This window comes from Monodelphis domestica, chromosome 2 (genome assembly GCF_027887165.1).
Source record: "Monodelphis domestica isolate mMonDom1 chromosome 2, mMonDom1.pri, whole genome shotgun sequence".
Taxonomy (NCBI): Eukaryota; Metazoa; Chordata; class Mammalia; order Didelphimorphia; family Didelphidae; genus Monodelphis; species Monodelphis domestica.
The window spans coordinates 466,696,890-466,724,121 of NC_077228.1; the positions used below are offsets into that span (position 1 = coordinate 466,696,890).

Consider the following 27,232-nt stretch of genomic DNA (forward strand, 5'->3'; position numbering starts at 1 on the left):
AATACTTATAGAGGGGAAATTTACCCTCCCAAAATAAAAAGTTTCGTAAAACCTAGATGTCAAAAAAAGGCTTTGGGGGTCATCACCTTCAACTGCCTCCTTTTTTGTATTTTATTTTTAAAGAAATGTTTTGTTGATACTCTTCATTTAAAGTAACATTACTTCCCAAATCTTATAAATAGTTTGAACATGTTTGCTTATTGTCTTCCCCATTCAAATATTAATTTCTTGAAGAGGAAGACTGCCTTTTGCCTCTTTTTTTTATCTGCAGTGTTTAACACATAGTAGAAACCTAATAAATGTTTGTTGACTGACTTATTTATTAAAAAAAAAACAAAAGGGACAGTTCAATGAAACACTGGTCATATCTAAAAATATCTCATTCTGCACCTGTTTTTAATAAGAGATGTAAGAATCATGTTTCATCATCAAGCCTCTGAAGTCACAACAGTAATTCCATTGCTAAGCTACTCATTTTACAGATATGGAAAGTTGAGACCCTGGGAGATTGTAATTTGTATTAAATCATGAAAGGAAATAGAAAATCTAATATCTGAGCTGGGAACCTCTGAATTTAAATCTTTATCACATAAGACAAGTTCATATTCTATAAATTCCAGTCCTTAGTAATTATTTTTAGTTGTCTTGGTTTCTTTTAATATTATGACTGAAAAAATTACTGATCTGGATTTGAATAGTGCCTCTGACACTTAAGCCTCAGGTGAATGAAGTATGTTGAAATCTGCATTGGACTTCTCGTGCTAAGGCCCTCATGCTCACTGCCTTCTTTTATTCAACTATCACTGAAAAGGAGCTATATAGCAGCTATTTAAAGTCCTAAAACTTTAACTCTAAAACTAAAGTTGTCCAGTTTTCCGTATCTAGTGAAGCAGCTATCAGAATTGAAGTATACCTGTGCCTAACCAAATGCGAAAATGTTTTAATGTCTTCTACCAAACAATAGAATTGTCAAAGCTGTTTCACAGCAACATAGGTCCAGAAGAGACCTTAGAAATAATATGTCATCTTGGAAACATTTTTTTCAAAGTGAATGTCTAACTGATTTTTCTTCCCTTCTCAGATAAAGAATGAAAAAATACTGCTGATAGTTTACATGTGTGGAAACTTCATATTTATAATAACCCTGCTGGTTGGAATTGGACAGTCCTAGAGAAAGGATCTTTGTCCATTTTTTACTAAATGAAAATCACTGTCATGTCGACTGATTTTTCTACATAATAAAAACTAGGAAAATAATGCATTTCAAACAGTTGGAATAGAATTTTTAAGTCTCTCAAGGTTTTTGTCTTTACAATATCATTGTCATTGTATAAATTGCTTCTATTGTTACTATCTTTTATTGAACTTATTCCTTGCAATTTTTATGGTAGTTATCTTTTTTAAAAACTAAAATCCTCTTGTTGTTCCCTCTAGTATTTTTTCAGACTGTGTGTTTATAATTTCTAATGGTTATTTCTATGTATAATCAATCATCAAACATTTAAGTGCCAAGCACTGTGCTGGGTACTGGGGATAGAAAGATGAAAGTTCAATAGCTCCTATTCTCCAGGAGTATCCCTTCTTTCAGGGGATACAACATGAACACATGGAGGTAGAAACAAAAGAAAAGTGCACAATAGCAGCTGACATATTCTATGCATTCATATACTATTCATCTTTCATAAAGCATCCCCAAGCACTGCAGTCAACTGGAATTCTTTGAAGGTTTGTTCTACTTATCCAAGTAGAATTGATAGCCACTCGGTGGGGAGCTGGTTCCATGAAAACATGATGCTAGGTCTGAAGCAGAATTATAGAAGTCATTAGCTCCATGGATATGGTCAAAAAGGAGCTACTAGATGCTTTAAATTATAGCAGGTTTTCATGAGGAAATAGGATTTGCTAATTGCCAAAGAATACTCATCAAGGCTCTGTTGTGCTGTGCATACTTATTCCAGCCCATCTTTCCTTAAAACTGTATTTAAGGATCTATGATTAATCAGTGTGTGTATGTCTATAGAATATATCAGTGATGGAGAAGCTTTTTGAACTTTTTAGGGACCCTGTGCCATGTTCCACCAACCCCCTAAAACAGCAGGCCAGTGCCTGCCATCCCCCATTGTGTGTCATGCCCTGCACTCAAATGCATGCCTCACCCCCTGTGTTCAGGATGGCCAAGCCAAGGGGCCTACCTGTGCCCAGGAAGAGGTATCTGCATGCCATCTTTGGCACATATGCCATAGGTTCACCATCATAGGGATATATGCACTATATCACACATATACATAAATGTGCATATAAGAATACAAATAGAGAACAATGTATTACAATAACAATACTGTAAAGATAAGCAACTGTGAAAACTATAAGAACTATGATCAATACAATGACTATCCATAACTCCAGAGGACTACGGATGTATCATGCTGCCCACCTTTCAGAATGGTGGTAGATCTAAGGCGTAAAATCACACACACACACACACACATACACACACACACACACACACACACACACATCATAGTTCTTACAACTTTCACGGTTATTTGTCCTAAAATCTTTGTTGTTATTGTATAAATTGTTCTCTTGGTTCTGCTCATTTCATTTGTCACATCTTTATAAAATTTCCCATAATTGTTCATTTTTTTAATGTTGATGTTGTAGAGAAAATTGTGTTTGTTTGTTTTTTTTGCTCTGCTTACCACACTCTGCTTCAATTCATGAGTCTTTGTTTGTCTCTTTGAAATCATCTCTTTCCTTATATCTTATTCCTATTGAGTCATTAATAAATTAGCTAGCCATGCCCTAGAGGAGAAGAGTAGAGCCCCACTGATCTTCAATGACAGTAACATAATTTTTTTAAATAAGTTTTATTGCTATATGTTTAATACATTGCTATCATTTTTGTTATACAATTTTCATCCTGAAATAGAACCTTGGCAAAGAAAAGTTATTAAGCAAAAACAACCTAAACAGGAACTACCTCCAAAGATATGCAACATTCTGCTCTCATAGTATACTATCTCTACTGAGTGGAATATGGAAGGAGAAAGGTTTCATTATCTGTTTTTAAGTCCCATTATTGGGTTTTCAACTACTCAAAGTTCAGTTTTCTCTTAGTGATTCTTTAATTTACATTAGTAAAGACACTATATCTACTGCTCTGTCTCTGCATAAGTTTATATAAATCTTCCCATGGAGAGTGGCATAAATTAAACCATTTCCTGTTGTTATTTGCATTGTAGCAAACTTTAATTGAAATGCTAAGTAAAATATTTCAAAAGAGGGTGTGTTAACAGTTTGAGTACAATACTATCTGGGTAGAGTTCATAGAAATCTAGAGCACAATTATTCCTTTTTCTGTACCTGACCTTTAAAAAAAAATTTGGAAGAAAGGAAATGGACTACCACTCTTCAAAGTCAAGTATGCTCTGAATACCACCCTGTGTTCCATGAATTTAGGTTTATTACATATTATTTTATTTTATATTTATTATTTTTATTATTAATAATTTTTATTTTGTTATTTTATTATTCTATTTTGCTCTGTTTTCTATTTTTAATTTTATTCATTTTAGTATGATTATATTTAGTATTAAATATTAAACATAAAGTTTTGAGTCTGGAAGCCACATGAGGGAGTAACTTATAATACTGGTCTGATCTAAGTAATTGTCTATGGTAAGCTGGATAGAACAATGGACATAGGAGTCAAAAAAGGCTGCGTTCCAGGGTTACTTCAGATATAGCCTCAAATGACTTAATTTCTATTTGCAGGCTTGTTATGAAGTTAAAATGAAATCATGTGTTTAACTTGAAGTTCTATATTAATGCATGGTATTATTATTTGAGAATTGAGAACAGTCTGGAAGTTATCTCTCACCTACAACATTATCTTCCCCACTAGCCTTTCATCCATAATTGTCCATCTGTGTCTATAGGTAAAGGCATTGCATCCTATCAAAATGTGAGCCATTCCAGAGAAGCACATTAGATCTGTATTAGAGACAATGACTTTATCTGATAGCTGCTGGTGGAAAGAAGGTTATGAATATTTTAGAGCTTGGAGTATTCCTCAGAGATGACAGGTATCAGGCACCTAGGAGCAAAGGATGGAATTTTGCAGAGAAACTGAGGAAGGGGAGATATAGGAAAGTCAAAGGCAAACTTTGCCCTTTGCTTATTTTTCAATTTTACTTAAAGTCAGCTCTGAATACCATAAGAAAAGCCAACGCCACAAGGTGGCACCCTCTTCCTGTAGGGGCAGCTTAAGCAACATTTTTATCTGGTAGTGTCAAACTGAGGATCCCATGAGCTGCATACTGACTTAATTTTAAAATGTAACATTATCTATGTTTTATTGTGTTTTTATTTTGTTAAACATTTCCCAATTGCTTTTGGACAACACTGGGGAAACATCATGGCTGCATATAACTCATCGACCATGTATTCACCACCTCTGAAATTACACAATTCTTTCATTTCAAAGTGCATGATGATTCCAAGCACTGTAGCAAGTCATGTTACTTGCAAGATGCTATGTTAATTTTTGGTGGAAGTAGATGTTAGCACAATACTAAATAGTACAACTCTTCCAGAAAGCAATTAGGGAAGGGAAGGAAAAAGGAATGGTCACACCCAAAGGACTGAAGATGAAAGATACCACCCACCTCCTAAAAGAGATGGGAAAGGCTTATGTTACAGTGTGGGACATTGATTTCTGGACATGGTTACTGTGATGATTTGTTTTGCTATATTGTGTTGGGTAAAATTCCAAGTTCAAAAATGGGTCATTCTTTGACTTCCTTGAGGTATATGCCTCTCAGTGGAACCTTGGAGTCAAAGGACCTGAACAATCTAATGACTTCTTAACAACTCTCTCCCTCACATTTCCCTCCCCACCCCCAACTTAATGATAAAAATTTAAAAATTCTTAAATATGCACAGGCCAACAAAATACATCTTTACGTTAGCTATGTCCAAAAATGTATGACCCCACTGCAACATATATCCTTCATTTCTCTGTTAGGAGACGGGTAGTGTGTTCATATTGTCCTTTTTTTGAGATAGCCAAAAAAGGAGAGGGGTGAATACCCATTGGGAACTGAAATGTCTGAACAAATTGTGGCATGTGAATACAAGGAAATATTATGCTATCAGAAATGTAGGACATGACATTTATTGGGAAATTTGTATGACCTACAAAAGAAAGACAAAAGTAGAAGAATATATATGACTATAATAATAATAACATAAACGAAAACAACAACACAAAGCAGCTACTCTCATTAATTACAGTAGCTAGCCTTGGTGCTAGAGAATAGATGATAAAATACATTCCCCTCCTCACCAAAAAGAAGTTGGAGACTCTTAAAAGCAGAACATTATATATGTTGTCAGTTTGCTTAGCTATTAAATAAGAACTGTTTTAAAGAGGGATTTGATGGTGGCAGGCATATTGACAAAAAGTCAGCAAACCATTTTTTTAAACTGAAGTGGAATTTGCATCAGAGAGCGAAGAAAGAAAATCACTTCTCCCTGGAACTCAGTTTCCTCATATGTAAAATGAGGTCATGTTGTTCTACATGCCCTCTGATGTCCCTTGGAGCTCTGGATTCCTGTTTTATTGTCCCATGGAGTAGTGTAAGTCACTAAAGGTAGTGGTAGAATGGGTCCAGCACCCAGCTCTCATTATCTATCAAGTGCTTTTTCAACTATCTGCACCAGAGTTTTAGAATTATGAGTGCCTTACTATGCTTTTATGTTGTTAAAACTGGCACCCTGTAGTTGATATAAATGGAAATCCCTTATTGAATAGAGGATTGCTTATTAATGATATTAGCGAGAATTCTCCTATTCCTTAACTATGCTCAATAATATTGAATATACTCCCAAAATGTAGCTGCTTAGGATCTGTCTGGTATTCTGGAGTCCCAATCTGACAGTGAACTGACTTGATAATGATATCAAGGTCACATCTGTATGGTAATAAGCATTGGAGGCAGGTTTTAGACTCAGGGCCTTTCTGACTATAGAATAATTAATTCTGTTTTCCCCATATCACCTCTGACCTTGATTCCTTTATCTGTGAATTAAAGGGACTAGACTAGATGCTCTCACTTGTCCCTTCCAGATCTAAAATTCAATGATTCTCTGATTCTAAAAAACTGGTGTTTTCATCATAAGTCAATTAAGTTCTAAGCATGATCAGTTAAATTGCTTTATTAGACTGAGGCTTTATGTATATTGATGATATTTGTATATCATATAAATGAAGATATTCAGCTGTCTCTTCCTTGGATGGCATCATTGCTACAGTCTCCTTGTAAATTCTGGGTAAAATGCCATAGCTTTCAGTCAGAACTTAGAGACTACCCACCCAGATGGCCATCCTAAATTTTTATAAATTTCTGTTTCTGGTCATACCTCTGAAGAATTGTCATCTTGTACATAAGATCATAAAGTTAGAGCTGGAAAGAACTTTAGAAGTCATCTAGTCCACCTCTTTCATTTTACAAATGAAGAAATTGAGATTTAGAAACAAAATAATTTGCTTGTGGTCACATAGGTAATAAGTAGTAGAACTAGGATATGAACCTCAGTAATTTAACTCCAAATCTCCCATGCATTCTACTCTATTAACTATTTCCCTTGAAAGACTGCACACAGAGAGAGAGGCACTGGAGACTTGGCCACCTATATGTGTAAGATGGGAAAGGGTTAATTATATAAAAAGGTTGGACTGCATTATATTTAAAATAGGGCCTCCATGAATTTAATTTATTCCAAAGCAATTTATTTACAAAATATAGAAAGAGTGAAGTAAGAAAATCATAAAGAAGATAGGGTAAGATATCTAACCTAAGCACTAAGTAATTTACTCCCGACCCCTGACTCAACCCAGGTAGGGAGAGTTAGTCCTTAGCTGGCCTAAGCAAAGCCAAAGACGTAGGGAAGTCTCTCTTTCAAGAGGTAGGTCTCTCCTGAGGCTAGTTTTTTTTTTTCTTCAGAAAATCCAGTAAAGGAGTCAGCCTTTTCACTCACCATGTGTCAGTCCAAAGGAAGAGATTTAAGAACAGCCTCACCAGGAACAGGGTCTCAGGTCCAGTCAGCAGATTCTTATCCAGTCTCAACTCCAAAGAATGAAAAACTCTCTCTCACAGGAAATTCAACTCCAAGTAGAACTCCAAAAAAAAAAAAAAAACTCAGGAAGTTGTCACTCCCTTTTAAAGACACTTTCTTTTGAGTCACTTCCTGTGCCTTCCCCTAATATTTACATGGGCAAATCACAGTTGAAGCTTTGCTTTAAGACTGCCCAGGGGCAGTTAGTTTAATTCTGATTTGTCACCCACTCTTGCACATATGGGTCACAGACCTCCCCTACTCAAGTGTGAATGGGGTGTTTATACCTCTGGTGATTAAATATAAAAATGGGCAGATCTCCCCACTCAACTTTAAATAGGGTGTTTACACTTTTGGTGATTAAATCTAAAAATGGGTAGGGGAGTTAATTTTAATTTTCACAATCAGGGGAGAGTTAATTAATTACATTTTCACAATCAGGAGAGAGTTAAATTTAATCTTCACATATGCTAATGTAGCAGATAAAATTAGTTTCTCTGCTAGAAGTATTATATTTTATGAGGTTTATTAAAGATTAAGAATTTAAGAAAATACAAGTAAGAAAGCATGTGCCTAGGAGGGCCAAAAGGCCCATTCAATTTCACTTACATCATGAGAGACACGTCTGCTTGGAAGCAGAAGTAGAAAGAGAGCTCAGTAGGCTTTACAGCCAGTTAAATAGAAATTTTGATCTTGCACAGGTGGGAACTCAGGTGAGACTAGAGGGCATCCTGGGAACTAGAGCAAGATCTTCTGGGGATTGAAGTCTGGGGTTCAAATCTCCATTTTTACACTGATGAATAGGGTAAGGTGGGGCAGAACATTAGGGCCCTAAGCCTGTCATTCCTAAACCATAAGAAAAAAAAAAAGAACCATCCTGATGTCACTTAAAAGCAAAGTCTATTTACCTCAAGATAGATTCCATAGGTTAGGATGACAGAAAAGAAACTGCCTATCCCCCACCAGTGAGGGTGTCACCTTCAGTTCTTCTATAGCCCATCAGGCCTCCCATCCCATTCCATCTCTATTGAAAAGAAGAAAAAAGAAATTGATACCACAAAATGGGAAACATTATTCTTGTGATTATTTGTTTTACTTTCTAGCCCAATTATCTTGAAATTTATGATTTATTTAAGCAGTTTTCAGTGGTAATTGTATAAAAGAATGCTCCAAAACACTAATAAGAATAGAAACACAAAATGAAACATCTTTGAAGTTTTACCTCAAAACCAGTAGGTTGGTTAAGATGACAAAAGACAAAATGTTGGAGGAACTATGAAGAGATAGGCACAGAAATGTATCAGAACTGGTAAAGCTATAAACTAGTACAACCAACCATTCTGGAAAATAATTTGGAATTATATCTTACAAGTCATTAAAATGTACATATGCTTTGATGTAGTGGTATCACTATTGGAAACATAACCCATGGAGCTTAAGAGGAAAAGTCCAATGTATGCAAAAATAAAAAAAAGGTTAAAAAGAACTTTTTGTGGCAGAAGAAATAACCATGGAAACAAGTTAGTTGCCCATCAACTGGAGAATGGCTGAACAAATTGTGTAGCCCCTCATAAAACAATATTTCTTAAACTTTTGGGGCTCATGACTCCTTTACACATTATTAAGGACATGCTCCCAAGGACATTTTGTTTATATGGGTTATAACTATTGGTATTTACCACATTAGAAATTTACATACTTCATATACAATCTGTTGCCAAATCTTGACATTTCTATCTTCAAAAATATCTCCTTTACATTCTTTTTTCTCCACTCATACCACCATTACCCATGCTCACCTATCATATGAAGTATTAACAGAGCCTTCCTTTTGTTGTTGTCCTTTCTTTTCTTTGCTTTTTTTACATGTTGATATAATTTTTAATAACTCTTTTCAAACATTTTGTGATCCATGTTCTCTGTCTCCTTCCTTCTTCTCTCCCCTCCCTAAAATGGTGAGTATTATGATAGAGCCTATTGTGACAAGGAAATCACTTTAAAAGACTGATATATATTAATTTAAGGTCGCCAAGGAATCAGCTATGTAATTCCTAAATGAAAACTTAAGTCAGCAGTCAATCTTTTATGGAGTTTAATTACAATAGGAGGAAGTAATTAGAGAGAGAGAGAGAGAAAGGGGAGAGAAGGAAATAGGGCTTAAATACCCCTTCTGTTTAGGCTGGGCCAAAAGGCCCAAGCCCTTAGATAGCTGGGGCAAAGGAAAGAGATCAGTCCCTATTACTCACGTGACCAAAAATGGAGAAACAGTCTCAGAGGCCCCCACTTTCAGCTTCCTTCAGAGCAAGCTTCTCAGAGCACACACCAACCACACCAACCAACTTCTCAACCACCACCCCCAGTCTTCAGCCCCCCTCTCTTTTTCAGGAAACCATCCAAGTTGCCTCCCCTCAGTTCTCACATCTACCAATCACTGTCCATCAATTTCCCTGTGCCAATGGTGGCTCTAGCTTAACCCAAGACCGCCCAGAGGCTTTGCACATGTCTGTTGAAGGTCATATTTTCAAATAATTAAATCTTTGCTCCTTTGCTACAGCCCTTTCTAAATCCTGTTAACCTGAGTAGGGTAGAGATTGGAATAATTAAATTTTGATCTAGGCTGCAGCCCTTACTCAATCCTGTTAGGACTGAATAGGGTGGAGATTGATTCCAAGTATCTCCATTGTATCAATTCTAAAATCAATCATGACTCAAAGAAATTCCTGTTCTATGCTTAAGCATAGGTCAAAGTCCTTTCCATTGTTCAGCAAAAGGTTTCTGTCCTAAAGTAATCTTAAGAAGGGAAGAGGAGGAACCTCCCATGCCAATGGGGTTCCTATTCCAATAGACTATCAGTAAGAAATTTTCCAAGTATGAAATATCCCAATGGTGAAATTTCCAACACTTATAAGTCTAAGGAATTTTAAGGTTTACACTATGCATGTGCTTATATGTATATATATATTTCACTGTTTGTCATGTTGTGAAAGAAGGTGCATATTACTTGTTTAAAAAAGCTCATGAAGGAGATAAAGTGAAATGGTATGCTTCCATCTATACACAGTCTCCATCAGTTTCTTCTGTGGTGGTGGACATAGCTTTTTCCATCTTCAGTTTTTGGAGTTGTCTTGGATCCTTGAAGTGTTGATAATAGTTATGTTATTCACAATCGATCAGCATACATGATTGTTGTTACAGTGTATAACATTTTCCTGGTTCTGCTCACTTCACTTTGTATCACTTCATATAAGTCTTTTCAGGTTGGCATAGTCTTCCATTTAGTCTTCCTACCGCAAGTCTCTTCCACTCTGTGAACCTTAAAAATTCCCAGACCCTACTTCATAAGATTGAATTAAGACCATTCCCCATTTGGGCAGTGAACTCTACTTAGATCAGGAATGTAAGAACTCTACTTCACCTACTTAAGCCTGCCCTAGGGGAAGATAAAGTTGTAAACTCTTTTCTGAACAATGAAAAGTACTTAAACCCATACTTATAATGAGGCAAAAAGTTCTTAAGATAAGTACCTATAAAGGTCAAGCAACTTGTGAATTTACAAGGAACAAAGATTTGAGAAACTTACTCAGAGCTTTCCTGGTGTGAATTACTCAAAAATTTACACCTTCTTAGGTGTGGACTAAGAATAGTCTGTCCTTTGAAAAATGTCTACTGTGATTGGTAGATGGAAGAACTTAGGGGAGGTGACATAGGAGAAAATTCCCTATATAAGGAGATGAGAAATCTGAGAAGGAAGAAACAATCTCTAAGGAGGCTATTGAGAAGAAGAGTCTCAAAGGAGGCTCTGAAGAGAGTCTGATGGCTGGCTGAACTGGTGTCTGAATCCTTGCTTGAACAGATCTTATGGTGAGTGATTAAGGACTGACTGATCTCTCTCTTAAGACTCTGGTCTAGGCCATATTGGCTTAAGGCCCTTCATACCTATTCCTTTCTTATTCTTTCTTTCTTTAATTCCTCATTTGTATGAATTAAATTCTCTATAAAACCCAGTTGACTTGGGTATATTCATAATTGGGAATATTTCCCTGGTGATCACCTTATATATTGATTTAAAAACAAGACACTGTAGTGAAAACATATTTTCTGCGGTCACAATTTACTCATCTACTCTTTTATCTATTACAATTTAAGTCTTCCACTATTTAATCACTACAGTTTATGACAACCAACTATTTTAATTATCACAACTTCATTCTTCCATTAGTTGGCAAAGTAATTTTTCTAAAGTGACCATGCTATCTTCCTAACAAATAAACTCCTGATTAGTTGCAGGACTAAATATAAAATCTTCTGTTTGGTATTCTTCATAAACTAGCCTTTCCTACTCTCATCATTTCCTTATATTTTACTCCCCTCTATGCATTTTGTGATATAGTTACACTAATCTACTTACTGCTCCTTCAACTCTCTTGTTCCTGCCTAGAATGCTCTTCCTTCTCACCTCTGCTTCATGACATCCCTAGCTTCCTCTTTGGAGGTCTTCAAGTAGATGCCGTATGAATATTTGTTGGGCACATTCAAATGGATATCGTTTTCAGATATGGATTGTATATGGAAGTTAAAGTCTTCTAACTCTTACAGTTCTATGACAGTAGAACTCAAGTCTTATCATGATACCTCATCTAGTATGAATATCTGTGTTTTCAAAGGGACCAGGAAGAGGAGCAGGTAAAGGAAAAAGAATGCTACATTTTGGACATAAAACTTTGGTTCAATGAGTCTTGTAACCATGGGAAAATATTCTAAACCATCTAATTAAATAAAATTAAAAAAAAAAAAGAAAACTTTGGTTCATATCTTAGCTTTGCCATTTACTATCTGTGTCAAACTAGGCCTCAGTTTGTCATCTGTAAAATGAATGGACTGGATTAAGTGACTTTGAAAGCCCTTTCTAGTCCTAAATCCTTGATTTTAGAATTCTATGAAGAAAACCAAGGATAGTGTCACCCAAACTACAGAAGGAGAAAGTATAATGGAAGGGGTAGTCCACAATGTCAAATGCTTTTTAAAAACTGGGGGTGGAGGGTGGTGAGGAGTAAGAAGAGTCTGAGGTAGGGTTTGTAAGGAGTTCAAGTAAAGGCATGAAGTATAAATTATTTCTTAAAAATTTGGTGGTAAAACAGAACAGGAAGCCAGTTACTTGAAAGACTGAAGATGTTAAAGGAAGTGTTATTTGTGTTTTTGTGTGTGTGTGTTAACATAAAAAATATAGGGAGCAGGTAAATGTAGCAAAAAAATAGAGACTCTCCACACTGAAACAGAAAGGAAAGACATAGCATTAGATAAATAATTTTCTTATACAGTTACAATTTTATTTAAATGTTGCAGTTTTCTTTTTGTTATGTGAGATGGATCTAATTTGGATAATGGAAAATTAAAGATTTCATAAAATCTATTTTAAAAATTTTATAATTTCCCTCAGTTTTGTTTTAGCAGTGACATTTATTCTTGTTTGTACAATATTGCATTACATACTGTGTATAAAATATCAAGACAGCTGTTTGTGCTGGTACTCAACAGATTTTTCCCATTTCAGCAAGAATAAACAAAAACAAGTAAATAAGAAACAACCTCTTGGAGGAAGTAAATGATCTCTACTGACCACATAAAAACCACCTTCTATGCATTCTACATGAGTAACTTAAGGTATCATTCAGCACGGTATGATCATTATGTTCCTACTTTAAAGATTCTTTTGTAAAAGATTAAAGGCTGCAATTTGCCCATATTTTCAATGTTGAGAAGAAAACCTTTTGAAAACCATTTCCCCAATGTTCTTCCCTCTTTAGTAAAGAAGAGCATTTCTATTTGAGTAAAAGGTCCAAAATTAAATTTCCATGTTATTTATACTTCATGCATGGGCTTAGGTTCACTACAAATTTATATTTCATAATCTCAACTAGACTCTCACTGCTGCTAGGCAATCTTACTATATCTCCCTTTAGGCTCACTATCCCCATTCTGCCATGCTGGCTCTTCTGAAACTTTTCACTAGTCCTTGAATATCTGATATCTCCCTGTGTATTCGAGGGGTTGTTTATTTGTATTAGAGTGGTTAAGTCTTTCAGTATAAAGAGGGGGAAAGAGAGGAGAACCTCCCTTCTCAAAGCAGGGCTCAGGGGAGATAGCTGATGTTTAGGATTGGCTCAAAGAGAGGAGAGGGAGTTTGAAGATTTTCCCCCTTCGGCCTTCCTTCCTTAGCTAAGGCTGCTCTCCCAGATTCACTCCTGTTCCTCTTTTCCCCCCTCCACTACTCGAGACCAAAGGGTCTCTCCTTGATCTGTTCACTCACATTTGTTCACAGCTTGGGGAACAGATAACTTTTGAAGTCAGTTCAATCAGGTAATACAAAAGAAATAATAGGCAGGGAAGAATGGGAAAGGAAAGTGGGGAAAGGGGGTCCCTGTCTCTATCTAAACCCTTTCCCCTCTCTCCTCCTCAAGTTTAGGGGGAACTCAAGCCTTGGCAGTCTGAGCCCCCTGAGACAAAGTCAGGTTGACTCACCCTGGGTTTGGCCCCTTGGTCACAATTCAGACTCAGGGCAACAGGAGCTGAAATAAAATCTGACAGAGATTCAAAATGTCTTTCTCAGGTTTCTCTTCTCTGGGTCCCTTCAATTGGGAAGTGTTGAAGGGAAAGATTTCCAGTCACAAACAGGAAAAAGTGGGTAACCCTCAGGAGAAAGTCTTTTTCCACCTTCTCTCTTTGGCTTCTCAAGACTGAGAGACCAACTCTTTTACCAGCCAGAGTCTTCTCCTCAAGATTCCAATCTCCTGGGGCCCCTCCTCTATTGAAGTGATCAGTTTCACACAATCTTCAGCCTGGCACTTTTTCTTTAGTGCCAGCCTCTGTCACACCTGTCCCCTTTCTTCTCTGAGAACCTTAACTCATATTTTACAGAAAAAAATTGAGGTTATTTCTCATGAATTCCCATTTCATCTCAACTCACTTGAAGAAGTGGACCTAGTCTTTGCCAAGACTAATCCCCTCTACCACCACAAATAATGAATCCTACTCTATCCCATCTTCTCCACTAGACTACCCATTCTTTTACTTTTTTAAAAAAACCTTACCTTCCATATGTTAAATTTAATTGTGGTTGGATGGAATATATTAATAGGTGGTTTAATTTGGTGGTCGCCAGGGATTTAATTTCTATCTCCCAAAATGAATTACTAAAGTAAAATGTAATTTATGGTAGTTTTATTTACAATAGAGGGAAGATATTAAGGAATGAGAGAGAGACAACTCCGGCTTCCTCTGAGTTAGGTAGAAATTCTAAGGCCCAAATCAGGGGAAAAAGTCTCAAGATGATGGGCCTTTCTCAGAGGTTTACAGCTCTGAAAAAGGCAAGGTTACTAAGTCAACCTTTCACTCACCAATGGCAACCACCTAAAAGGAAAGCAGTCTGAGGTCTCCTGCACAAGCTCCTCCAGGAGTCCAGTTCCACAGTCAAGTCCGAGTATCTATCTTCCAGTCTCTCCTCCAAGTGAGAGTTCGTTGATCTAACTCAAATCAAATATATCTTCTGGCCTCTGGTCCTCTTTTTAATAATCTTTTTCTCTTGTGTCACCTCCCCTAAATTTCACATCTACCAATCACAGCAGACACTCCTTTCCAGGACTGCCCACTCTTTAGTTCACACCTTCTTTGGTTAGATTATACCTTTTTTGGTTACTTAACACCTTTTTTGGTTGTTCACCTTTTGTAGTTAGTTAACACCTTTTTTTAGTTAAAATGGGTAGATAACACTTCAAATCCTGAGTTACCACCTTTTTGTAGATTAAAATCTAAAAATAGACTGGATCACAATTCAATCTTCCTAATAAAGGAAGAGCTAAATGCCTTCATCGTTACAATCAGGGGATTACAATTTAATTTTCACAATAAAGGAAGAGTTAAGTATCTTCATTGTTACAATCAGGGGAGAGCGAAATCCAATCTTCACACATCTTAGAATCAATACTATGTATTGGTTCTAAGGCAGAAGAGTGGTAAGGGCTAGGCAATAGTCAAGTGATATGCCCAGGGTCACACAGCTAAGAAGTGTCTGAAGAGTGTTTTGAACCCAGGACCTCCCATCTCTGGGACTGTCTCTCAATCCACTGAACCTATTACTTATTTTCAATGGAAACAAGCAGCCTCTGAACACTTGGGAGTGGATTATTCATCGCCTCTACTTATGGTGACCTCTAAAAACTAGACCCTCCCATCCATTTCTTTCTCAGCATAACATAGTGGAGAGGTACCTCTCCTTTAGGAAGATCTGGGCTATAGTCCTTCCTCTGACACATTAATTGTTCAGTGCCCCCAGGAAATTCTCTAAGATTATATGTTGCTGAACTACATTTAAGAGAGAATTTCCTCATTGAGAGTTCTCTACACAGATAAATTCTCAGATTTGGATCATAAAACAGACACACCTGGATAAAGGAGCAGATGCTTAGCATGAGCTAAATAAATCAGGCTCACATGGGTGGGGTACCTGAGAGTCCAAGAGGGTTGGATGAGCTAATACCATAAGAAGTAGGTTGATATTGACTTTGAGCCAACAATGTCTATTCATCACAGGCCTTAGTGGAAGGAAGGAGCAAGCTGAGAAAAAGAACAAAATGGGTCACATCCGGGATAGAACAGGTAAGCAAATGCCTCACAGGAAGCAGATGGGGCTTGTCCAACAATCAGGATGTTGAAACTTTGATCCAAAAAGCAGAGGCTGACTGAACAGTTCATACTATGTCAATAACAACAGCTGGAAACTCTAAGAATTGTGAGCAGAGATAGTCCTCTTTCTAAGATGCTCGGCCTTTTAATGATATGATTTGAGAGGTCTGTCATTCTATTTAGGCAAAATTTGTAGCTTTTTAAAGCCAAGAGGGCAAGCAGGTGTCTCATCTAAACTGCCTTAATCCCCTCAGGCCTAAGAGGATGCTCTACACAAAGTAAGTACATTATTAACATTTTTGTATGACTGAATGAATATTCCACAGCTTCTTAGAAAAGTCACTTACGTCTAAAGTCTAGAAGATTACTTTAGGACAAATATAGGAACAATTTTTTTCCCCTTCCCTTTCCACCAAAAAAACACACTCACATGTTTTCAGAGCTCCCACTTGTGAAAAGATACCATCAGTTCACTCTGTCTGAAACTCTACCATTGGAAATTCATTTCTTTGGGTAAAATAATGCCTCTACACATGGTTCTTTTTAAAAATGAAAACAGTTTTTGGAATATTTATTACTAATACTGTAGACTGATTTCGTCAATAATATAAAACAAGTCATTAACATCTTAGTACAACTTGGAGACACCTAGGTAGAATAGTAGGTAAAGTGCTAGACTTGTGGCCAAGGAGGCCTGAATTAAAATCCTGCCTCAGAAACTTACTAACTAGGTGACCCTGGACAAGTTACTTAACCTCTTTTGGTCTCTGTTTCTTCATCTGTAAAATAGGAATAATAATAGCACCTACCTCATAGGGTAGTTGTGAGGATCAAAAGAGATAAAATGAAAAGGTTTTTTTTGCAAACTTTAGCATATAAAAGCTAGGTATTATTAACTATTATTAATTAATTATGTTCTCCTTTTTAAAATATTATTTTATTTCCCCCAATTACATGTAAAAACAAATTCTAACATACATTTAAAAAATTTTGAGTTTCAAATTCTTTCCTTCCTCCTTTAATCCCTCCCACTCTTCTCTCCTCCCTGAGGTAGCAGCAGTCTGATAAAGATTTTACAAGGGCAATCAAGTAAAACATTTTTACAATTATGTTCTTCTTATGAGAGGCAGAATCTATGGCATGAAGCAGTGGCAAACATTCTGGACCAGGAAAAAGAAACCTGGGTTCAAATATCGCTTCTGAATTGCTGGATGAGAGACCATAGGCAAGTCATCCCTCCCCTTTTTTAAAATTTAGAATATTTTTCCATGGTTCCATGATTCATGATTTACTGCCTCCTTCCCTCCCCCCTCCAGAACTGACAAGCAGTTCCACTTGGTTATACATGCATCATTGTTCAAAACCCATTTCCATGTCCTTCATATTTGCAGCAGAGTGATCTTTTAATGCCAAACCCCTAATCATATCCATATTGAATTATGTGATGGATCATACGTTTTTCTAAGTTACAACTCTTTGAAACTCATTTTCTCATCTGCAAGATGGGTACAACAAAACATATAAAACCTACCTCATAGGATTATTGAGAGAATTGAAATGAGATGATATGTGTTAAGTATCTTGTGAACATTAACTTAATATTTCAATGTCAGGGGAAACTGAGGCAGAGATTAAATGACTTGTCCAGCTAATAAATGTCTAAGACTAGATTTGAATTCAGGTTTCCTCATTTCATGTTCTGTACACTATCTATGGTGCTACCTAGTTGCCACAGTCTACAAAGGAAGATGAATAATATTTCTCTTCTGGACTCCCCACAATGCTGGAGGAGCACATGATTTCTCTACCTTCCCATAGATGTTAGATAATTTGGATCATCCTGCCCACCTGTATTGGAGACAGGGTTCAATCAATGGGAAGAGAATTGGCTCTAGAGTCAGAGGGCCTGGATTCAAACTTTGGTTCTAGAATTTATTACTTCTGTGACCTAGAGCAAGTGACTTAACCTCTCAGCTTCAGTTCCCTTGTGGGTGTAAATCCATGACACTATGAATTGACCTGGGAATGAGTAAAAAAATCATTTTAGTAGAAACAAGACAACTAAGGAGAGATTAGGGGTTCTCCTGGGCCTCTAGACAAACAAGGAAACATGCTTCAGAGTCTAGGAGAGAATATCAATCTACAACGTTCACCCTAGGTAGGCATTTATAAGCCATGGACTACACAGGAGCATCTAAATATTAAAGTTATTTCCTTTTATTTTGCAGATTTAGGAAATTAAGGAACTTGTCTCTCTCCAAAAAAAAAACAAAAGCAAAGAAGGCAGTGGAAGAATACAGCATTTGAAATAACTTGGGAATGATGGGTCTTTCCACATTCTAGTTGCCATATTTATTATACGATACCCATTTGACAAGCTTGACAAGAGCCGATATGGTCTCTCTTGGGAAACTGTCCCCTCTGAATTTCACTAGGAGAGGCTCTTTTTACCCAGCATTCTATTAACTAGCATCTCCACTAACTCCCTTTTATGAACTTCTACTGTATGATTATAACTTATATTCACAATGATGGCTCCCCAAAAACCGTATGACTTGTAAATACTTCATCATAAATCAATTAAGTCAGCATTTATTTAGCTCAGGGCCCTGGACAATGGAAATACACAACCAAAACCAAAACAGTCCTTGTCCTTCTAGAGCCTATATTCTACCGAGAAGATGATTTGTACACATGAAGTAGAAGATTGGATTAGTTGATTCTTAAATTCTTCTCAATTCTAAGTTCTCTTAGTTCTGTTTAAAAATTATCTTTCACTGTAATATAGTGAAGGAATATTATTACATTGTGTCACCCTTCTTTCCCAAAGTGCATAATTCTGGTCATTAATCTTTATGTTTCCTTAATGCAGAACTCTCCTTTTAAGCCTTTCAGAGCAGGAAAAACAGTTGAGAAAAGGAAGAAAAATTATAAAAGCACATTTAATGAAAAATTCTGAGGCAATATCCCCTCACCCAAACACACACACACACACACACACACACACACACACACACACTTTTTTTTAGCCTAAACCTAAACATCAAGAAAATTGCAAAGGGCAAAATTAAGGTGATCCTCCTTATGAAAGGAGTTAAGTAAATTTAAGGATTAGCAAACTTTGAAAAGAGTACTTGAGGTGATGGAGTACTATTGTGCTAAAAGGAATAATAAAGTGGAGAAGTTCCATGGAGACTGGAACGACCTCCAGGAAGTGATGCAGAGCGAGAGGAGCAGAACCAGGAGAACATTGTACACAGAGACTGATACACTGTGGTATAATCGAACGTAATGGACTTCTCCATTAGTGGCGGTGTAATGTCCCTGAACAACTTGCAGGGATCCAGGAGAAAAAAACACCATTCATAAGCAAAGGATAAACTATGGGAGTGGAAACACCGAGAAAAAGCAACTGCCTGAATACAGAGGTTGAGGGGACATGACAGAGGAGAGACTCTAAATGAATACTCTAATGCAAATACTATCAACAAAGCAATGGGTTCAAATAAAGAAAACATCTAATGCCCAGTGGACTTATGCGTCCGGCTATGGGGGGTGGAGGGGAGGAAAAGAAAATGATCTATGTCTTTAACGAATAATGCTTGGAAATGATCAAATAAAATATATTAAAAAAAAAAAAGAAAAGAGTACTTGAGAAGATATTCCAAGGATCATAGCCCTTTCTTTCTAATACATGGAGCAGAAAGGTGAAGGAGAAATGGCTGGTCACAAAACTCACGGTTTTGAGGAGGTAGGAAAGGTGTACTATTAGCTACTGACTTTCTCAAAAAAGCAGATGAGAGTAAGTGTCTTCTGATAACTTTCAACACCTTGTCCATGAAGGTAGATTAAGGTTCTTTGGAGTCTGGGCACTGGGATTTTTACTTTCTATGATTTCCTTCATGGTTTTCATGTTTTAAAAAATATTTATATTTATATATCAAATGAATTTATCATTTTAATTTCAAGGGTTTCTTTTTATTATTTTGATTTTCTTTCTTTTTCTTTTTTAAAACCTTACTTTCTCTCTTGGAATCAATACTGTATAATGGTTCCAAGGCAGAAGAGCAATAAGGGCTAGGCAATGAGGATTAAGTGACTTGCCCAGGGTCATATAGCTAGGAAATGTCTGAGGCCAGATTTGAACCCAGGACCTCCCATCTCTGGGCCTCGCTCTCAATCCACTGAGCCACCCAGCTGCCCCCTTATTTTGATTTTCTTAAAAAATTAAAATATGTAATGGGAAACTAATCAGTGGGAGGGAAGAAATGCTATAAGCCTCCCAGTAAAGAGAGAAGCATCAGGCCCTTATTTCCATACTTGTCTTGCCTTGTAACTGGTGAACATATAGATCTGCTCTTCTGTTTTTATTATGTTTATTTTTTTCCTTATCTTAGGTGATAGTATATTGGAGACAGAATGACTTTGTTAGCCTTGGAAGATCAGAAGGATGAGTAGATTTTATCAGTAGCTACAAACTGTTGATCCAATCCAACAATGGATTGATCCAAAAGTTACTCTTGTTCACTCATTTTAGTCACATTTGACCCTTTGTGACCCAATTTAGGGTTTTCTTGGCAAAGATACAGAAGTGGTTTCCCTCTCTAACTCATTTTACAGATGAGGAAACCAAGGCTTAAGTGACTTGCTCAGGGTCACCCAGCTATTATGTATCTGCAGTCAAATTTGAACTCAGGTCTTCCTGACTCCAGGCCCAATGCTCAATTTGCTGTGCCTTCTAGCTGGCCTGATCCAGCAGAGTAAATCTTTTTCCCACTAGCAAGGGAGTATCTTGTCCATCAGTTATGCTGCACCTGAAAGTGAAGATGACAGTGAGATGATTATTTGTAGCCACCATTTTAACTTTGAGTTCATTCTCCCCAAGGACCAAGGTTGTAGAAGGGAGCTTGTACCCCAGTTTCAGAGGCATACATTTTTACTTCTTTTCTTATAATGTCTTCTCAGTAAAATCTCTTTGTAAAGGCTAATTGGTGTTAGCTGCTTAGGAGATATCAAATTATAGTAGAGATTATTATACTAGCTGGCACTGGAAAATAATCTTAAGAGAAACATAACAGAATAAAGGGTCAATCAACACTAAAAGGATACAACTTCCTCTCCAGGATAATCCTTAGAGCCTTGAAGGCAAAATCTCTTAATGACTCAGGATTTTACCTGCTAGGACACATGAAGAATTAGGAGACAAAGTTCAAAGTCTAATTACAAAGCTACAAATAATAAGCTATTAATGTCATTTTATTTTGAGAATATAAACTACAAAGGAAAATTTATATTTAAAATATGAAAATTATATTGATTATAAGTTAAAAGCAGCCATGATAAAGATAAATTTAAAGGAAAGAGAGAAGGGCAAGGAACGAGCATTTATTAAGCACCTACTTAGGTCAAGCATTATTCTAAATACTTTCTAAATATTCGAAATACAAATATTTTCTCTGAGTCTCATAAGAAGAGGTAGTTGGTGCCATTAATTGCTCTTTTTTTTTTTCAGGGGAGGGACATTTGTACAACATTTTTATCACTACTTAAGGCCTGTCAGGTTCCTCTCTTTTTTTTTGACATTTAAAGACATTGAATGAGATAAACTTTTGGAACATTCTACTAGTCAGACACCCTTCCTTAAAGCAAACTGGAAGAAATGTACCCTCTGGGGCGATAAAACAAGAAAGAAGCATAAAGTGAGTTGGACTAGAGTTCAAACAGCGAGAGGAAGAGGATTGTGTTATGTAGAGTTTAGAGAAGATACGTAAGAGTTGAGATTTTTATTTTTTGGTATTTATAAATTATTTATTCACTGGCTGGCTTCACTTTTGGAGGCTGGTGCAAAACAGGATATCTGTCCCATATTGGGCAAGGAGAACTTATCAATAGTAGGAATTATCACTGCTTAAATCTCATTGTTCGAGTTCCAACCCAAATAAAATAAGGCCTCCCCCACAAAGGATTTTGTTGGCAGTGATGATGATGATGATGATGATGGAGATGATGTTGAGAAAGGCCCCTGTGTCACCCTTAGAATATTCCTTCTCTATGCTACTATGGTATGTGAATATAGGGAAAGAGGCTGGAGCCTCCCCAGTTGTGTCTTTTTCAAGGGTGAATTGAGGATTCCTGGTAGTTGCTATGGGTGGAGTAGCAGTACCTCAGTACAATTTGGCTCATTCTCTGGTCAGATAGCTATTTCTGGGACCCTCAGGCATTACTTCTAGGCAGAGGTTTCTCCTCCCCCATATTTGACTTAGAGATTATAGGAATTCAGAGCCTTTCTTTATCTTCCAAGGAGTAGTCTCAGAAGCTGGCTTCCCAGTGAGGAGGTCTCTATCTCCAGAAATGTGTAGTTTATATATATGTGTGTGTGTGTGTGTGTGTGTGTGTGTGTGAAGGGCGTGGTATGAGGGGTGTGTACGTGTGTATGTGATATGTGTGAATGAGATCAGGTTAGGGTAACACTGAACCAGCAGTGATTCCTTGGGGGGAATAGGCTAAGTAGCACCCATGCAGGTCACATTTACACAGATTTTTACAGTCTTCTTGGGTGATGGGTACACAGGACTCTGAATATGCTGCCATATGAGGAGACCTTAACACATACACTAATACTCCTTCAAATGCCATAATGCCTCAGTTCTTCAACTTATTTATTTCTCATGACCTACTCGCCACCCTAGTTAAGCCACACACAAAAATGGTCATACTTTTTTTTTTTAAACATTATTTTATTTGGTCATTTTCATACAGTATTCATTGGAAACAGAGATCATCCTTCCCCCCCCCCCCCCCTCCACTCCTCCCCTAGCCTACTCGCTATTCCACTGGGTATCACGTGTCCTTGCTCAGAACCTATTTCCTTGTTGTTGGTATTTGCATTAGGGTGCTCATTTAGCGTCTCTCCTCAATCATATCCCCTCCACCCCTGTAGTCAAACAGTTGCTTTTCCTCTGTGTTTTTACTCCCACAGTTTGTCCTGTGCTTGAGGATAGTTTTTGTTTTGTTTTTTTCTCATAGATCTCTGCAGATTGTTCAGGATTGCTGCATTGCCATTAATGGAGAAGTCGATTGAACCACCTTGTATCAGTCTCTGTGTACACTGTTCTCCTGGTTCTGCTCTTTTCACTCTGCATCACTTCCTGTAGGTTGTTCCAGTCTCCATGGAATTCCTCCACTTTATTATTCCTTTTAGCACAATAGTATTCCATCACCTACATATACCACAATGTGTTCAGCCATTCCCCAATTGAAGGACATCCCCTCATTTTCCAATTTTTGGCCACCACAAAGAGAGCAGCTATGGATATTCTTGTACAAGTCTTTTTCCTTATTATCTCTTTGGGGTACAAACCCAGCAGTGCTATGGCTGGATCAAAGGGCAGACAGTCTTTTATCGCCCTTTGAGCATAGTTCCAGATTGCCCTCCAGAATGGTTGGATCAATTCACAACTCCATCAGCAATGAATTAGAGTTCCCACTTTGCCACATCCCCTCCAGCATTCATTACTTTCCTTTGCTGTCAGGTTGGCCAGTCTGCTAGGTGTGAGGTGATACCTCAGAGTTGTTTTGATTTGCATCTCTCTTATTATAAGAGATTTAGAACATTTTTTCATGTGCTTATTAATAGTTTTGATTTCTTTTTCTGAGAACTGCCTATTCATGTCCCTTGCCCATTTTTCAATTGGAGAATAGCTTGATTTTTTGTATAGCTGGTTTAACTCTATAAATTTGAGTAATTTATACCTTTGTCAGAGGTTTTTGTTATGAAGATTATTTCCCAATTTGTTGCCTCCTATCTAATTTTAGTTACATTGGTTTTGTTTGTACAGAAACTTTTTAATTTAATGTAGTCAAAATTATTTATTTTACATTTTGTGACTCTTTCTAAGTCTTGCTTGGTTTTAAAATCTTTCCCTTCCCAAAGGTCTGACATGTATACTATTCTGTGTTCACCTAATTTACTTATAATTTCCTTCTTTATGTTCAGGTCATTCACCCATTCTGAGTTTATCTTGGAGTAGGGTGTGAGGTGTTGATCCAAACCTAATATCTCCCACACTGTCTTCCAATTTTCCCAGCAGTTTTTATCAAATAGTGGATTTTTGTCCCAAAAGCTGGGGTCTTTGGGTTTGTCATAGACTGTCTTGCTGAGGTCAAAAAATGGTCATACTTTTGATCGTACCTTCACTCACAGATGTACCACCTACATGTTTGAGAACTCTGAAATCTCTTATCTGATCATACTCTCTTAGCTTTCCACCTCTCCCTCTGCCTTTCTGTATAAAACCTTACTCTTCATCCATACTTCTACCTCCAATCCCTCTATCCCTCAATTTTTTCTCAAGTTATTACTCTGACACTAGGCACTCTCTCCTTTTCCCATCATGATCCCTATGTGAACAGGTTCAACTCTATACTATCTTCTTTTCTTGTGTCCCTAGTCCTCTTATCATATTGCCAGTACTGCTAAGTGTCAGTCTCAATCATTCCCACCATCTACTTCCCTACTACATATTTGGAAAATTCAAGGAAAAAATATAATAGTGGTTCATTTTTCCAGTCTTCATCAGCATAAGAAGATAAAAAGATCTGAAGACTTTGGGGATAGGATCTGCTCATGAGTTACCAGCACTAAGCATTCCAACACAGGGAAAGTCTGTGTATCTAGGCAAGAAAAAGTTGCCAGTCCAAGAGAAAGCAGCCCAAATTTGTGTAGGGTACAGGAACAAATGCCAAATGGAAGTTTTGCAACCCAATTCTGGGTTGCAGATCCACAGTAGAGTGAGAAGAGGATTTGCCACTAGGAAGAGCTTTCCAGGATAGTCATGAGCCTTCGGCTGAATGCTGAGTCAGGAATTAGTTCATAAACAAGTAGACCCTGGGTAGTTCATACCCCACACAAGCAGAGAAGAGTTTCAGCTTCAGCCCAGTCTCAAGTCTCTAGAGGTATAATCAAGGCAAGAATCCTAGATAATAGAAAAACCTTCAGTTCTATCACTCTGAACCATCACAGCTTTCTAACAAGGTGTTTTTGGCCAAGTGCATCAGCAGTCTACTGGAACTCCAAATAAGGCAAGCCCACTGGCATATTGCTTAGACCCAAACCTAGGTCAGGAACTTATAAAGCTTAGATCAGAGGGACAGAAGTTATATTTTTTCCCTGGATTAGACCACTTTAGGAGTACTAAAAACTGGTAGCTTCTTAGCCTCAGCTATTCTTTAGATCCTGGAATAACACAACACTAAATCCCCCAGGAAAGCAATAGCAAGACTAGCTTAGTCATTTCCTCCAAAAGTGCTTAGAGCCTTCCCAACATAAAACCTAAAGTCAGGAAGTAGGCTGGAAGAATAAACAAACAAAAAATTCTATCATAAAAAGCTATTATGGTGAACAGAAATGGTCAAGGCATAGAACTAGAAGAAGGGAATGACTCCAAAATATCTATAAGCAAAGACTCAAAGAAAAACAGAGCTTGGACACCAACTAAATTAGAATTCCTGAATGAGATGAGGTAATAGTTGAAAAAAGTTTAAAAATTATTTTAAAAAATGAAATGAAGAGCAATAGGGAACCACACCAAAAGGCCCATAAAACTAGGCATATCCTTTGATCCAACAATAGCACTACTAAGTCTACATCCCAGAGAGATCAGAGATAAGGGGAAAGGTACTGTACTAAAATTTTTAGCAGCTTTTTTTTATAGTGGAAAAGAATTGGAAACTGAGGGAATCATTTGGAGAATAGCTGAACAAGTTTTGGAATATGATTGTAATGGAATGGAATACTATTGCACCATAAGCAATAATGAACAGGATGAGTTCAGTAACTTGGAAAGACTTATATGAACTGATACAAAGTAAAGTTAGGAGAACCAGGAGAACAATGTATATAACATCAGAAATATTAAATGATGATCATCTGTGAAAACTAAACTGGTAACAACAAAGCAAGTTTCCAAGATATCCACAGGATGAATCAGGATGAAAAATGCTATCCACAGACAAAGAAGAAACCATTGGAATCTAATTAAAGATCAAAGTATATTATCTTCTACTCTATTTCCTTCCTGAGTTTGTGTGTGTGTGTGTGTGTATGTGATATGTCTTCTGTCACAGTATGAGAAATATGGAGATATGTATTACATGAAAGCACTAGTAAACCCATATCACCCTCAGAGAGGATGGGAGAGAATCTGAATCAAAACTGTCAGAAAACAATGGTCAAAAATTGTTTCTACATATAATTGAAAAAAATGAAAAGTAAAAAAATATATAATGATAGCACTAGAGGAAAAATAAAAAATAAGTGAGAGTTATGGAAGAAGTAATTGGAAAAGGAATTACAGGTTAGCACAAGGAGTCACAAAACTACCCAGGCAACAAACTTACTGAAAAGTAGGATAGACCAAATAGAAGTCAATGATTCTCTAAGGCAACAGGGAATATTACTCAAACAACTGAAAATAAAGAAGAAAATGAAAACATTTCATATCAAAAACAACTAATCTGGAAAACATATTGAGGAGAAAAACATTTAAGAATCATTGGACTTCCTGAAAACCAAGACCAAAAAAAAGAGTCTCTTTAGAATCTGTTATTCTAATAGCTGGCAGTTTGACTAGAGAATGATCTTGTAAACTTTGAAAGATTTAAAGATGTAGACTTTCCACTGGACTTTGTAGCATTGTCTTTAGAATACCAATGGTCTAAGATAGCATCTAGGTGGCATAGTGGATAGAGTGCCAGGCGTGGAGTCAGGAAGACCTGTGTTCAAATCTGTCCTGAGATACTAGGTATGGGGACAAGTTACTTAACCCTGTTTTCCTCAATTTCCTCATCTCAATTATACCATATTCGTTGGTTTTTCCAAAATTAATTATCTTGGCTGCTAATAATAATAATAATAATAATAATAATAATAATAATAATAATAATAACTGCTAATCAAGGAGGTATACACTAGATTGGAGCTCATGAATAATAGCACTCAAAAATTCCAAACCCCTGAGAGTTACTTCAAAAACTCAAAAGAGAGAAATAGTCAATTGTCCTTTGGATATATCCAATGTGAGTGGTGTGAGATTTAAAATGGTTGAGGTCTTAAACTGTAGTGATTAAAATAGTGGAAGATATAAATTGTTTTTTTTTTTAATTTTATAGTATTTTATTTGTTCATTTCCATGCATTTTTCATTAAAGACAAAGATCATTTTCTTTTCCTCCCTCCCACCCCCCCGTGGCCGACGCGTGATTCCACTGGTATCATATGTGTTCTTGACTTGAACCCATTGCCATGTTGTTAGTATTTGCATCAGAGTGTTCGCTCCGAGTCTTTCCTCTGTCATGTCCCCTCAGCCATTGTAGTCAGGCAGTTGCTTTTCCTCGGTGTTTCTATTCCCTCAGTTTGTCCTCTGCTTTTGGAT

The 27,232-nt window shown here is 36.9% G+C and overlaps 1 protein-coding gene and 1 long non-coding RNA gene across 4 annotated transcripts in view; one reads left to right on the forward strand and one right to left on the reverse strand.

Moving 5' to 3' along the window:
- The window catches only part of LOC103099412 (putative ferric-chelate reductase 1), an 85,402-nt gene extending 84,120 nt beyond the window's left edge, over positions 1-1,282 (forward strand). For all 3 annotated transcript variants that reach the window (XM_056819124.1, XM_056819123.1, XM_056819125.1), the window contains one exon: positions 1,082-1,282. In XM_056819124.1, coding sequence (XP_056675102.1) covers positions 1,082-1,171 — 90 coding nt within the window. In that variant the 3' untranslated portion in view covers positions 1,172-1,282. The remainder of the gene's footprint in view (positions 1-1,081) is intronic.
- Positions 1-19,698, reverse strand: part of LOC130457497 (uncharacterized) — a 49,987-nt gene extending 30,289 nt beyond the window's left edge. Inside the window, exons 1-2 of the long non-coding RNA XR_008916742.1 lie at positions 8,031-19,698; positions 7,045-7,184 (exon numbers count right to left, since the gene is read on the reverse strand). This is a non-coding gene — a long non-coding RNA (uncharacterized LOC130457497). The remainder of the gene's footprint in view (positions 1-7,044; positions 7,185-8,030) is intronic.
- Positions 19,699-27,232: the final 7,534 nt, after the last annotated feature.